This window comes from Orcinus orca, chromosome 15 (assembly GCF_937001465.1).
Source record: "Orcinus orca chromosome 15, mOrcOrc1.1, whole genome shotgun sequence".
Taxonomy (NCBI): Eukaryota; Metazoa; Chordata; class Mammalia; order Artiodactyla; family Delphinidae; genus Orcinus; species Orcinus orca.
In genome coordinates, this window is record NC_064573.1 from 82544032 (window position 1) to 82558609 (window position 14578).

The following is a 14578-nucleotide window of genomic DNA, read 5'->3' on the forward strand; positions in this document are numbered from 1 at the left end:
AAAAAAATCTTAAAAAATGAAAACAAAAAAAACCCCAATACCACGGATAAAATTAGGAAAGAACAACAATAGATACTGTTACGTTTGAAAAAAAGAGAGAAATTGGAGGCCCTGGATGCCTTTTTCTCACTCTATCATTAGCCGTGAAACCTCTTAACCCCTGAGCTTCCTCATGTATAAAGTGGGGAATGAGACCATCTTCCAGCTTCTTTCCAGTTCTCACACCCTAGGATTCTAAATCCAGGTCCACAACTACTCAGACAGAATGTCAATCCCAGCCTCCCTGGATTCTGGCCCTGCTATGGAATTTCCTGTCTTCCGATTGTGCTGTGGGCATGTTTTGTCTTGCTCCTGTCCTTCTTTTATGTATTTTTTTTTTTTCTTACTAGTGCATGAGTTGTACAGAAACTTGTTCCAGTGAATCATTTCAACAGCTCAGGCAGTGATTCTACCAAGTTTGGGGGAAATTCCGCTTAACATTTGTGACTTTCACAATTAACTCGAATCTCCATGCCTAGTTCTCTTATTACAACTGGAATGTGCCCCTGAACGGGACGGAACTACTTTTTAAAATTAAAAATAACAATAGCAGGGCTTCCCTGGTGGTGCAGTGGTTGAGAGTCCGCCTGCCAGTGCAGGGATATGGGTTCAATCCCTGGTCCGGGAGGATCCCACATGCCGCGGAGCAGCTAAGCCCGTGCGCCACAACTATGGAGCCTGCACTCTGGAGTCCATGAGCCACAACTACTGAGCCTGTGTGCCGCAACTACTGAAGCCCACGTGCCTAGAGCCCATGCTCCACAACAAGAGAGGCTACCGCAATGAGAAGCCCAGGCACCGCAACGAAGAGTAGCCCACTCTCACCGCAACTAGAGAAAGCCCGCGCGCAGCAACAAAGACCCAACTCAGCCAAAAATAAAGAAATAAAATAAATTTATTTTAAAAAGATACTAATAACAATAACTGTCCTTTATCAAATGCTTGCTTTGTGCCAGGCATGAGGCTAAGAGATGTGCCTACGTGATCTCATTTAATCCTCTCAAAAACCCTGTGAGATGTCCTATTATGATCACCATCTCCATTTTACAGATCAGAAACCCCAGAGACGTTAATTCACTGTTTGCCTTTTTTTTTTAATTGAAGTATAGTTGATTTACAATGTTGTGTTTAGTTTCTGCTGTATAGCAAAACGACTCAGTTATACACATATATATATTCTTTTTCACGTTCTTTTCCATTATGGTTTATCACAGGATATTGAATATAGTTCCCTGTGCTATACAGTAGGACCTTGTTTATCCATCCATCCCTGGTGGTCTAGTGGTTAGAATTTGGCACTCTTACTGTTTGTCTTTGAACGTAGCTGGGGTCTCTGTTTTAGTTATCTAGTGCTGTGTCACAAACCACCACAAGATTTAGTGGCTTAAAACAATCACCATTGCGTTATCTCTCATGGTTCTGTGGGTTGACTGGGCTCAGCTGGCTGGTCCTTGTTTGGGGTCTCTTAGATGGCAGGTAGGCTCACGCAGGCCATGTGGGATGCCTGGGCTTCTCTCCCTCTTCATATGGTCTGTGTCTCTCTATATGCCATCTGCACACAGCCTCTTCACATATTCTTTCCACTGAGCGCGCTGGACTTCTTACAAGGCTACTCAACACTTCCGAAAGCACACAGGCAGACCTTCTGAACGCCTAGGCTTGGAAATCCCAGAACATCACCTCCACCACATTCTACTGGCTAAGGCAAGTCACCACGCCAGCCCATCTTCCACAGGGAGGGCCACATAAGGGTGTGGGTTCAGGAGGCACAGTTCATTGGTGGTATCTGGGGAGACTTGCCTCTGCAGGTAGTAAATGACATTGAGTTGGGACATTTGGGAAATGAGAGACCTTTGGACCACTAGTGAAGAAGAAGAAGTAGGAGAAATTGGGAAGTAAGGGGGCAGAGGAAGCTGGTGATACTGACTAACAGAGACATTAAAAGAAAGGAGAAAGGTATTTCAGGGTTTCGAAACGTGGTGTTAAATTTATTGCAAAAAACCTAAGGGCAAAACCAGAATAACCAAATAATCTTGAAAAAGAAGAACAAAGTTGGAGAATTCACATTTCGCAATTTAAAAACTTACTGCAAAACTACAGTAATCAAGGGGCTTCCCTGGTGGCGCAGTGGTGAAGAACCAGCCTGCCAATGCAGGGGATATGGGTTCGAGCCCTGGTCCGGGAAGATCCCACATGCCGTGGAGCAGCTAAGCCCGTGCGCCACATCTACTTAGCCTGCGCTCCAGAGACCGTGTGACACAACTACTGAGCCCGCGCACCACAACTACTGAGCCCATGTGCTACAACTACTGAAGCCCGGGCTCCTAGAACCCATGCTCCACAACAAGAGAAGCCACCGCCATGAGAAGCCCACGCACCGCAACGAAGAGTAGCCCCCGCTAGTCACAAGTAGAGAAAGCCTGTGCACAGCAACAAAGACCCAATGCAACCAAAAATAAATAAATAATAAATAAATTAAAAAAAAAAAACTACAGTAATCAAGACAGTGTGGTTCTGGCATAAGGATAGATATATAGATCAATAGAGCAGGACTGAGAGTCCAGAAACAAACTCTTGCATTTATGGTCAGCTGATTTTATAACAAGGGTGCTAAAACAAATCCATGGGAGAAAGAATCATCTTTTTAATAAATGCTGCTAGATGACTGAATAGGCATAAGAATGAAGTTGGATCCTTTCCTTGAACTGTACACAAAAATGAACTCAGAATGGATTACAGACCTAAATGTAAGACATAAAATTCTTAGAAGAAAACCTGAGAGTAAGTCGTCATGACCTTGGCTCAGGCAAAGGCTTCCTAGGTACAACCCCAAACACACAAACAAGCGAAAAACCCGATAAATTGGACTTCACCCCTTTAAAGGAGTAAAGGTTTTTGTTTTTGTTTCGTTTTTGAAAAAGGAGAAAAATGCTTATTAAACAAAGCAACCGAACAAGGGCCTGCTGGCAAGAGCACGGAAGAAGTATTTCTCATACACTGTCGGTGGGAGTCTAAGTTGGTTCAGCCTTTTTGTTGGGTGATTTGGTGGTATCGATCAAGGTTATAATAAAAGCTAATATAATAAGAACTAATACAAGATAATAATAAGGGTTAATAGAAATAGAGCTACTCCATTTGGGCACTAGTGTAGGTGCTTTATAAGCTAAACTTGTTTAGTGCTTAGAACATCCTTAAGGGATAGGTATTATTCTTTTACAGACAAGAAAAACAAAACAGTGAGAGGTTAAGTAACTTGCACGAGGTCACACAGCTAGTAAGGAAAGGAGATAGGATTTGAACCCACACTGTGGCTCCAGGGGCTATTTTCTCAGCCACTGTGCACACTACCTCACTCAATATGCCTGTCCTTTGACTCAACAATTCCATGTCTAAGAATCTATCTTCTGAAACCTCTGGCACATTTACCCAAAGATATATCATTCAGAATAGGATGTTCACCATAGGATGGCAGCAATAGAGGAAAATTGGAAATAACTTTAAATGTCTGTTAAAAGGCCATTGGTTAAATAAACTACATGTGGTCCATTTATACAATGAAATATAATTAAAAACAAGGAGCTTAATCTCTGTTCTGATATAGGAAGATATTCCTGATAAGAGCACCTTGCAAAATTATCTATCTATCTATCTATCTATCTATCTCTCTATCTATGTTGCTTTAGCAAAACTAAAGATTCATTAGTTTTGTGCAAGAGTGTATATAGCCCAAATGTTAAAAGTTATCACCTCGGGACTTCCCTGGTGGTCCAGTGGTTAAGACTCCGCACTTCCACTGCAGGGGGCAGGGGTTCAATCCCTGGTCTGGGAACAAAGATCCCTCCCTGTGTGCCACATGGGCATGGCCAAAAAAAAAAAAAAGTCATCACCTCTAGAAAATGAGATGGAGGAATGAAAGGAAGACTAACTGCTTACTTTACATACTTGTGTGTTCCTTGAGTTTTGAACAAAAACATGTATGCCTCTGTGATTAAATAAATGTAATTCCTGTTTAAAAAGAAAGGGGTCTGCAAGGCTATTCACAAATCTTCTATCAAGAAAGATTGTGAGCAGACCCTTCTCACCTGGGTGGATCTCAGGGCTTCACCTCTTACCAGGTTGTTGTAGCCCAGCCTGGACTTTTCATTCCTGTCCCATTGATCTTCCTGCGGTTCCCAAACAATCTGTGTTCTCATTCTCTCTCCTCTCTAACTGGAACACCTTTCCCCACTGAGTCATCTTGATGCCGAAATCTTGACTCTCTGTGCACCGATGCCGAACAGAAATACAGAGACAGAGTTATGGAGGAGAAAGAAAGAGTGGCTTTATTTCTTTGCCAGGCAAAGAGGGAACACAGTAGGCTAGCGCCTCAAGAACTGCCCCCCTTCCCTGGGGAATAGGGAGGGGTCTTATAGTCGGGGTATGTGATAAGGATCAAGACAGTAACAGTCTTGCATTCTGCTTTATTCTGCAAAGTTTCAAAAGGGTGGGGTTGCTGACAAGATTAGGGTGTGTGCAGGATGTCAGGTGGTCTCCTAATCTTTTTATTTATTTTTATTTTTATTTTTGGCTGTCTTGGGTCTTTGTTGCTGTGCACAGGCTTTTCTCTAGTTGCGGCAAGCGGGGGCTACTCTTAGTTGCGGTTCGCTGGCTTCTCATTGGGTGGCTTCTCTTGTTGCAGAGCACGGGCTCTAGGTGCGCGGGCTTCAGTAGTTGTGGCACTCAGGCTCAACAGTTGTGGCTCGCAGGCTCTAGAGCACAGGCTCAGTAGTGGTGGTGCACGGGCTTAGCTGCTCCGTGGCATGTGGGATCTTCCCAGACCAGGGCTCTAACCCATGTCCACTGCACTGGTAGCAGGATTCTTAACCACTGCGCCACCAGGGAAGCCCTTGGTCTCCTAATCTTGATGAGTTTTTCTAGTCCCTTTAATCTTGCCTCAAGTGGTTTCCTGGCAGCTCCCCGCTTGATTAGCAAGTGTTCTAATCTGCCCTTTGGAACTCAGGGAAGGTCATGGAGGCTGGAGTCTTGCCTATAAGAAATGGGGGACAAAAAGGCCTCCACACCTGGGAGCCCTATAGGGTCCCGTTAGGTTTCAATCTGGTTGCCTCTTCTCCATCCTTCAGGGCTAAGTTCACAAGTCACTTCCTGTGAGAAGCCTTCCCTCAGCCCCGAAGCCAGGATTAAGGGCCCCGGGTTCTCCTGTAAACCCTAAGTTTATCACTTTCACTGCAGTTGCCCTGAATGGTAAATTTACTTTTTCCTTGGTTTCTGAAATGGAACCCATGGGGTGAGGGGCTATGTTTTTTGTGTTTTTACTGTGCCCGGTACAGAGCTGGTGCCTAATAAATGTTCCTTGAAAGAGGGAATGAATGAATGAATGAATCTTTACAAGGAAGAAAATATTGACCCCCTTCTCACTGCAACTCTATCATCACTGGAAGCTGAGTATAGATTAAGCCCACATGTGAGCCCATCTATTCATTCTGCTCTAGCTCAACCTCTCTACACATAAAATGTATGGCCCCAGCTTCATGGATGAGTTCAAAGGGTCCTGTGTTTAGTGTAACGCCCTGCTGTCGCCATCTTGAAATTCTCAATTCTTTCTGAATGAGGGACCTTGCATTTTCACTTTGAACTGGGCCCTGCAAATTATCAATATTAGCTGATCCTGAAGCCATTTATGCACTCACTGGGATGATGGAGGCTTGAGTAATATTGGAAACCTCTGTGGATTCAAAGGCCCAGAAGGCAGCAGGCTGAGACTGTGCATTGCAGTGTGGCCACTTCCCCACCTTGCTAGGGAATAAATGGCTCAACCCCTTGTGCCCAGAGTTCCAGTCCCGTCCAAGCAGCCCCTGCACACTGGTGACCTCAGACACCATCTTAACCATGTCGGTTGTCGGAAAGGGTAAGGAAGCCCATTCTGAGAATAGACCAGAACCTAAATGTTTATGTTGTCAGCACCAATAAAAGGTACCTCTTATTTTTTCCATACAGTTCCTGAACAATAATGGTCTACTATCCCTTCTCGCTTTTATGTGACTTTCCTGAAAGACCCTATAAGTCAGAGGACACAATATTTCTTTTAAATCGATGACATTTTCCTATTCCAGGTAGTTTAAACAAAGCTTTGTCAACAAAGCTATATGACTGTTCCTTACAATTCCGAACACTTCTTGATAACATTTGTTTCAACACATTCTATGCATTTTAAAAAAGAGAAGCAAAACCAGAGTCAAGACTGTGGTTGTGAAACAGTGCACCTCAGATTGGGACATGAACCCCTGTGCCGGGATCCAAACCTGGCCAAAACCCACAGTCTTCCAACTGAGATCACACACCTGGTTTCAGGACTTAATGAAGTTCAGGTTCTTGATGACGTCTCATCACAGAAAGAATTCAGTGAGAGACAAAGTGATGGGTAGGAAGTGGATTTATTTAGAGAGAAACACACTCAGCAGACAGAGTGTGAGCCATCTCAGAAGGTGAGAAAGTCAACGAGGTATGGGGTTGTCAGTTTTTATAGGGGTGGGTAATTTCATAGGCTAATGAGGGGAGGAGTATTCCAGCTATTTTGGGAAGGGGCAGGGATTTCCAGGAACTGGGCCACCGCCCGCTTTTTGATTCTTCTGGTCGGTCTTGGAACGGTCGTTGCACCTGTTGGTGTGTCATTTAGCTTGCTGATGTGTTACAGTGAGCGTGTCCTGAGGCTCAAGGTCTAGCGGAAGTTGACTTGCCCGCCATCTTGGACCCATTTGGTTCTAATCAGTTTATGTCATGTCCTTGGGCTATGTCATTCTTTCAAAGGTTGTGCCCTGCCCCCTTCCCTCTTGTTTCAGTTGGGGATTTGATTTTTGTTTTCGTTTATTTTTGCTGTTTTTTAGTGAGAACCTCAGCCTACTGTGTGCTTCTGGATTTTTTTGGATTTCTTTCCTTGGCGGGTAAAGTCTCATGAATCTTTTTTTTTTTTTATTAACATCTTTATTGGAGTATAATTGCTTTACAATGGTGTGTTAGTTTCTGCTTCATAACATAGTGAATCAGCTATACATATACATATATCCCCATATCTCCTCCCTCTTGCAGTCTCCCTCCCGCCCTCCCTATCCCACCCCTCTGGGTGGTCACAAAGCACAGAGCTGATCTCTTTGTGCTATGTGGTTGCTTCCCACTAGCTATCGATTTTACATTTGGTAGTATATGTAAGTCCATGCCACTCTCTCACTTTGTCCCAGCTTACCCTTCCCCCTCCCCATGTCCTCAAGTCCATTCTCTACATCTGCGTCTTTAGCCTCTCATGAATCTTTTAACACAGGATCACACACAGGACGCGGACTTTCTTTTGGAATCTGTTTTTATTAAGATGAAGCAACAAGGGGGCAGCCCAGGAAAGAATGAACTAAGAATGGAATTTAAAGCAGAAGTGTGGGGTTTTCACAGATTTCTATCAAGAGGATATATGGTTCTTTGATGCTGATAAGAATCCTTGCTTTCTCTTCTCCCCTGGAAGCTAGGGAGCCAGGGAACTCAAGTAGTCACAACAGAGCAGCTACTTACGGGGCTCTGAACCCCGGGGGAAATTGCTTCTGTGCCTCAGTTTCTTTATATGTAGAGTGTGTTAACATAATACATCATAATATTATGCACTTACTGCCAGACACTGCGCTTAACATTTTACATGCACTTATTCATTCATTCAGATATTTACTGAGCACCTACTATGTGCAGGCATGCCTCTAGGCTCTGGGTATATAATAGTAAACAAAGTCCCTGTGCTTCAGGATCCTACATTCAATGACCTTCTGATGTCAACGTTATTGTTACCCCTATTTGACAGATAAGGAAATTGAAACTAAACGTGGTTAGGTAAAATCTTCCCCCAGGGAATTCCCTAGTGGTCCCGTGGTTAGGTCTCCGAGCTTCCACTGCAGAGGGCACGGGTTTGATCTCTGGTCAGAGAACTAAGATTCCGCAGGCCGTGGTGGTGCGGCCAAAGGAAAAAAATCTGTCCCGAGATCACACATTGTAAGCAGTTGAGCTGTGATTTAAGCTTTGTACAGCCCATCCCTGGGCTGTGCAGTGCCCCTGAAGAAGGAATTAATAGGAACAGCCTAGTGGGATGTTTCAAAGCTAAAGGATGAAAAACTGGTAAGGGCCTTAACTGCAGAGAGTCCCCTGGGAATTGGAGAAAGTGTAAATAAAGGAGCCGGGAACACTTTCACCACTTTGTGGCTTGAGAACGGAGCTAAGGTTGGCTTGGAATCTTTCCCCCTAATCTAGGGCAGGGGCAGCATGTCACTCATACAATCACCTACTTTTGAGGGTCCCATGGACATATTTGGGAAATTCATGTGTGTAAGGGATACTACCCTTTCCTCCCTTTCATGTTTGTATGGAATCCTACAATAAGAGGAAAACACTGGTGTTTGCAGAGAACAGGTCTAGAAACTATAATCATTGAAAGGGTGAACTTCGTTAACTTCTGTCTGCTTGCTACACACACGCCTCCCACCCCGCCACACACACAAGTTGACTAAGGACCGTCCAGGTAAAAGGGACATTAACACAGTACCTGGCACAGAATATTAATTCAGGAAATACGTGGAAAATGAGTGATTGAATAATTCAAACTCATAGTCACATAACAAGCAGCCAAAGCAATTACGCCACATTCAGCACTTCCCAAAGGCTAACGGGATTTTTTCAAGCACTCAGCTCCCACTGGAAAATTCAGGGCAGGTAAACATATCCTTCAGTACTTTCTTTGAAATGCAAAGATTTGCAGATAAACGTGGAGCTCCAAGAAGGTGGGAGCAGATTGTTTGGCTGTCATTTTTCTTGGGTTCCTGAGAAGTCAGAAAAGTACAGAGGAGCCCCAGGAAGATGAAAATCATTGGGGTCGAGACTTCCCAGTCTAAAGGGCCTCACTCTGCCTGAAATAAAAATATTGACTTACACTAGTTTCTATTTTCCAAGACAAGTAAGAATTTAAGGTCAGAGGATAGGCTATTAAATTCACTAACTCCCCCAGAGAGAGAACATGATGGGTTTAAACATTAGTACCTATTAACTCAGCCATTTAAAAATACACAGGAGCCAAACTCTTCCCAACCCACCACCCAACACACACACACACACACACACACACACACACACACACACACACACACACACGCCCCTGTCACTGGAATCAAATCATATAAATGCAACCGACTCACTTCTCAACTGGAACCTTCCAAAAAGACATAGTGATCTGAATTTCGTATCTAACAGAGTGAGGAGGATACAGCTAAGAAAGAATGGCATTTTCAAAGCTCTCCACCTCTCAGCATGAATTATTTCTAAGTCGCCCATGGGTCTTCCTTGATTTTGTCCATCTGTCTGTTCTGGTACCATCCATCACATTTGGAGATCTCACTGCACGTCGGATTGGCTTTGGAAGCTATTTGCCACACCAATGCAACTCTTGCGACAAAGGTTTGAAATGGACATCTCTTCTGGCCTCTGGGAGTGTCCTAGACGCTTAGGTCTCAAACTGTGGATTTTGAGCTTGGAGTAGAATTTGGGGAACGAGGGACTTGAAAAATAGTACACCAGGGGGTCCAGCATGCTGTTCACGTAGGTGAAGCTGAGGGTGACGTGGAGGGCTACGTGGACAGAGGGATCGCAGGCGCTGGTAGGCACTGTCCAGAGGAAATACAGTCTGGCTGACACGCTGGGCAGGTAGCAGGTGATGAACACAACCGCCACCACCATGATGAACCGGGTAGCCTTCTTCATCCGAGTCTGCCTGGCCAGGTGCTGCCTCCGCTTCAGACTCCAAATGATCTTGAAGGAGCAGAACAAGATGATGCTGAGGGGCAGGAAGAATTCCAGCTGGAACATGACGTCGTGCCAGCCGTTGGCCGACTCCATGATGAAGCTTTCACAAGTTGTGGTCTCCTCTTGCACACACAGATGGTTCTCCGTCAAAAGATACAGAGTCCCCAGGATGACCATGGTCCACAGGGCACAGATGATGCCAACTGCAGTCCGGTTGGAGATGGCATTCACCGTATGGTGGGGGTGGACCACTTTAAAATACCTGTCCACAGCCACCACCGTGAGGAAGACGATGCTCCCAGCCCTGTTCGTGGCCAGCATGAAGAGTGCCACCCGACAAGGGATGTCCTTAAAGACCCATTGCCTGTGTCTGCGGTAGTAGTCGGTCCGAAAGGGCAGGCAGATCATGAGAAGGAAGTCGGCCACAGCCAAGTTGAAAAGGTAAATAGTACTCGGCTTCCAGGTCTTCATGTGAAAGCAGAAACCACACAGGGCGATGCCGTTGCCCAGGGCGCCCAGCACAAAGGCCAGGATCAGCAGCGGCGGCATCACCTGGGAGATGGGGTCCCCCTGGATGAGGCAGCACGACCTGTTTTCCATGGTGGACAGAGGACCAGTGTTCTGTGTGTTGGGCTGTGGAGTTCCCCCCAAAACACAGATGCTTACCTGAATGCTCCAGCTGCTGCGTTTCCAACTTCTTCACCCTGGGACACAGGTACCACACGTGGGCATGGATGCAGCCACTCCACGGAGAACAGAAACTTCGGCCAGGAAATGGGAGACTCGAGGTAGGGGTTCCTTTCTCTGGAGCCCGGGTCACAAGCTGCCTGTCTCCCTGAGAGCCGAAGCATGTAGCACCCCAGGGCTTGGAAACGCGGGTCACTTCACGCAGTTGTCGTTTCTGGGAAGCAGCTGGCAGGTCCGAGGAGATTCGTGCTGGAGAGGAGTCGTTGAGTCCTGTCCCAGAATGATTTTTATTTTCAGCCTCTCTCTTAGCTGGAGAATAAGCAAAGCTGCCCAGGAGGAGTGAAAAAACAGCTTATTTGTCCTCCCTCCCGGTGGAGAAACACAAACATTTCCTGGAGCCGTCCTGGGTCTCTGCCTGCGCTTTCCTCCCTAACCTTTGCCTGACTGACGTCCTCTCCCTTATCCTGTGGGGCGCTCCCGGGCCGTGCCAGGGAGGGGAGGCTTAGCTCTGCATCTCCTCAGGGCCACTTCCTATGCCAGACTTCAAAATCAGAAGGATCTGCGGAGGAAAAAAATCCTTAATATAGCTCTTGCTGGCTGTTAGAAAAATTCTCTGAAGTGAGTCGCCATTCCTCTCTCCCACTTGCACCTTCCTACCCTTTGCATTCTTCCTTGGAGCCAAGTGACCAGTTGTACCACCACCAAGACCATGAAATGGGTCTGAAGCCACCTCTCACGTCCGTGTTCACGAAACAGCCTCTTTGGGAGCCAGGTCCTCCCTCTGCTGTCAGCAAAAGAAGATTTGGCTCTGAGCTTCCCAAATTCCGCCGCTCCAAAGAGCAGAGTGCCATGATCTGTATGGTTTTTTTGTTTGTTTTCTTTTTTGGCTGCACGGCATGTGGGATCTCAGCTCCCCAGCCAGGGATCAAACCCGTGCCCCCTGCGTTGGAAGCGCTGAGTATTAACCACTGGACGGCCAGGGAAGTCCGTATAAGTTTTAAATTTTAATTACGTGCTGAGCCCATTGGTGGGGGAGAATGAGAGTTGGGGCAGTTGGTCAAGGAGTTTATCTCAAAAACGATCATTAGTAAAATTAGTCTGCTCCCAAGACCAGAGTCTTTGCTAAACTTCCCTGTCCTTTGGCTTTAGAGATGATCTGTCTGTCCTTTCAGCTTTCAGTTTAGGAAAGGGTGAGGGGAGGGCGTGCACTGAGAGGAGGAATGTGCCTTCTTCCAGATGCTGGTGAAAGCTAAATTCTTCCCCCTGAATCCTGGACTCCAAGTCATCCCAACAACCTTCCCCTCTGTCCCCACCCTAGCACGGATCATTGTCACCTCCCTCCTGTTGAAACAGTTGAGTCTCCTTGCTTCTAGTCTATTTTCTGTAATTCCTCTCTCACTCTACAGTGTGATTTTTTTCTAAAGCACAGATATGATCATATCTTTTTTTTTTTCCCTTAAAACCCTTCAGTCTGCCAAGGTGATAGCTGTGTGGCCTGTGAGCCGTATCTGGTTTGAGAACCAGTTTGACTTGACCCATATGTTTTAAAAACCTAGGACTGTCATATAAAAACCTGGATTTCCAGGGACTTCCCTGGAGGTCCAGGGGTTAAGACTCTGCGGTTCTGCTGCAAGGCGCCTGGGTTCGATCCCTGGTCGGGTAACTAAGATCTCATGTGCCACACAGCATGGCAGAAAAATAAAAAAATATATTTTTTAATTAAACAAAACAAAACAAAACAAAAACACACCGGGATTTCCAGCCTCTCTTGGAAACTGGAAGATCTGGTCACACTGGGCCAACCATTCCTGCCTGGTAACAGTTTGCTGAAGCTGAGAGTAGCTGCACCCTTGAGACAAGGCAAGAATCCCCATTTTGCCACAGTCCTCACCCCTCCCTGTTACCTGGTCAGCTTCACTCATCGACATGCCTTGTCTCTGTGGGATTTTAAGTTTGTCACCTCTGCTCCAGGTTAAAGGTCAAGTTCCTTGGGTTGGTCTACAAGGCCCTTCACAGATGGTTCCCAAACTAATTTTCCAGTGTCATTCTCCTGTCACTTTCCTCCTCACACCCTACCTGTGAGTCTCCGAACTTGTTACAAATAAATGTATCCACCAAACAGCTACATTTAGCTCCCTCACCAATCCAAGAGGTCCTTGGAGATGAAGTCCATGTTCTTGACAGTAGGGGCCTAGAAGAAGGATCTGATGATTAACTCCTACTTTTACTGAGAGCACATATCCTCCACTTTCACTCTGTGGACCTTTGTGATTGTATAAGAAGATGCTAACTGATGGAGGGGAAACTACCGTAGGCTGGAATGCCCCAAAATGAAGCTGGGTGGGTGACCCTGAGTACTACCTCAACATGGTCAGGCTGGATTTTTCAACAAATGGAAAAGATTCTTCCTTCTGGGTCAGCAGATACCATCGAGATTCTTGTAAACACTAACACAAGGGTTTCCCTTTTCCCGAATGACTAACACTTGCCTTTTTTTTCTACATCCTTTCTGTTTTGTCGAATCACCTTCCACTCCCTCTCTCTTCCTCCCTCTAGAGTTAGCAGGGGATTGAGGAAGAAAAGATAGGTTTCTCTCTCTCTGAAAGTCTACTGCTGATAATAGGGGAGGCTGTGAATGTGGAGGGTTTGTGGGAAATCTCTGTGTCTTCCCCTCAATTTAGCTGTGAACTTAAAACTGCTCTAAAAAAAAGTCTTAAATTTTCTTTAAGCCAAATTTCATTACTGTTCTTATTTTTACTTCTAGCTATCAATTACAATGCCTGATATAAAATAGAGGCTTGGGACTTCCCTGGCGGTCCAGCAGTAAAGACTCCACGCTTCCACTGCAGGGGGCGCGGGTCCGATCCCTGGTTGGGGAACTAATATCCCACATGCCATGCAGCACGGCCATAAATAAATTAATTAATTAATTAAAAATAGAGGCTTTATTGATTAAAAAAAATGCTTACTCAATGAACCTCTGAGGTACGTTATCTAGATGCTTCAGGATCCCCAAAATGAGGAAGATGTTATCTGCTGTCTGGGGCTGAGTGTTTACTAGGAGAAATAAGACAAGTGCATAAATAACAAAAAAGGAAAAGCAAATTGAATAAGCGGTTTAAGGCAATATTTTCCACAATGTGGTAGACACGCCATAGATGATACGTGAGATGATTTTAGATGATGGAGAGTAATATCCATATGGACTTTGACTTTATAGCTATGACTTTATTTTAATATGTGTTCGAAAAAAATACAGCTGGTTTATTGGAGTTTTGTGAGTGGGGGGGATGAGGGAGAGTTGTTAAAATTTCTAGGGGCAGAAATAGAAGGAACAGACATTCCGGAAAATGAGCAGCATGGAAAAAGTGAGGTGGAGGGGGCATCTGAAGAACATTCGAGGAGTCTGGAATTTGGAGTCTATGTTGCAGAATCATAAGGAATAAAACAGGTCACGTTGAGTGGGGCTGTTTTGCAGAGGACCTTGAATTCAGTGGCAGGGGGAACCTTTTTTTTCTTCTTCTTTTTATACAGCAGGTTCTCATGGAGGAAACTTTTTTTTTTTTTAACTTATTTAATTTATTTATTTTTGGCTGCGTTGGCTCTTTGTTGTTGCGTGCGGGCTTTTCTCTAGTTGCGGCGAGCAGGGGCTACTCTTCCTTGTGGTGTGCGGGCTTCTCATTGCGGTGGCTTCTCTCGTTGCAGAGCACAGGCTCTAGGCACGTGAGCTTCAGTAGTTGTGTCACGCAGGCTCAGTAGTTGTGGCGCACGGGCTTAGTTGCTCCATGGCATGTGGGATCTTCCCGGACCAGGGCTCAAACCCGTGTCCCCTGCATTAGCAGGCGGACTCTTAACCACTGCGCCACCAGGGACGCCCTGGAGGAACCATTTTTGAGTGAGTGACGTTGTAGAGGATCAGAGGCAGGAGATGGAAAAGCAACAGGCTTTTAATATGTGTCCCCCTCCGCTTCTTCTGCCTACCCTGGAGCCCCAGTACTGCCCACTGCTGTCACCTGGGAATTCTGCAGGGTCA

At 45.6% G+C, this 14578-nt stretch overlaps 2 protein-coding genes across 2 annotated transcripts in view; one reads left to right on the plus strand and one right to left on the minus strand.

Annotated features, from left to right (window-relative positions):
* LOC117203991 (uncharacterized) overlaps positions 1-14578 on the plus strand; it is a 62402-nt gene that overhangs the window by 35988 nt on the left and 11836 nt on the right.
* Positions 7095-11761, minus strand: HCAR1 (hydroxycarboxylic acid receptor 1). Its single transcript, XM_049698110.1, has one exon. The coding sequence runs from the start codon at positions 10456-10458 to the stop codon at positions 9451-9453; it is 1008 nt and encodes a 335-aa protein (XP_049554067.1). The 5' UTR covers positions 10459-11761; the 3' UTR covers positions 7095-9450.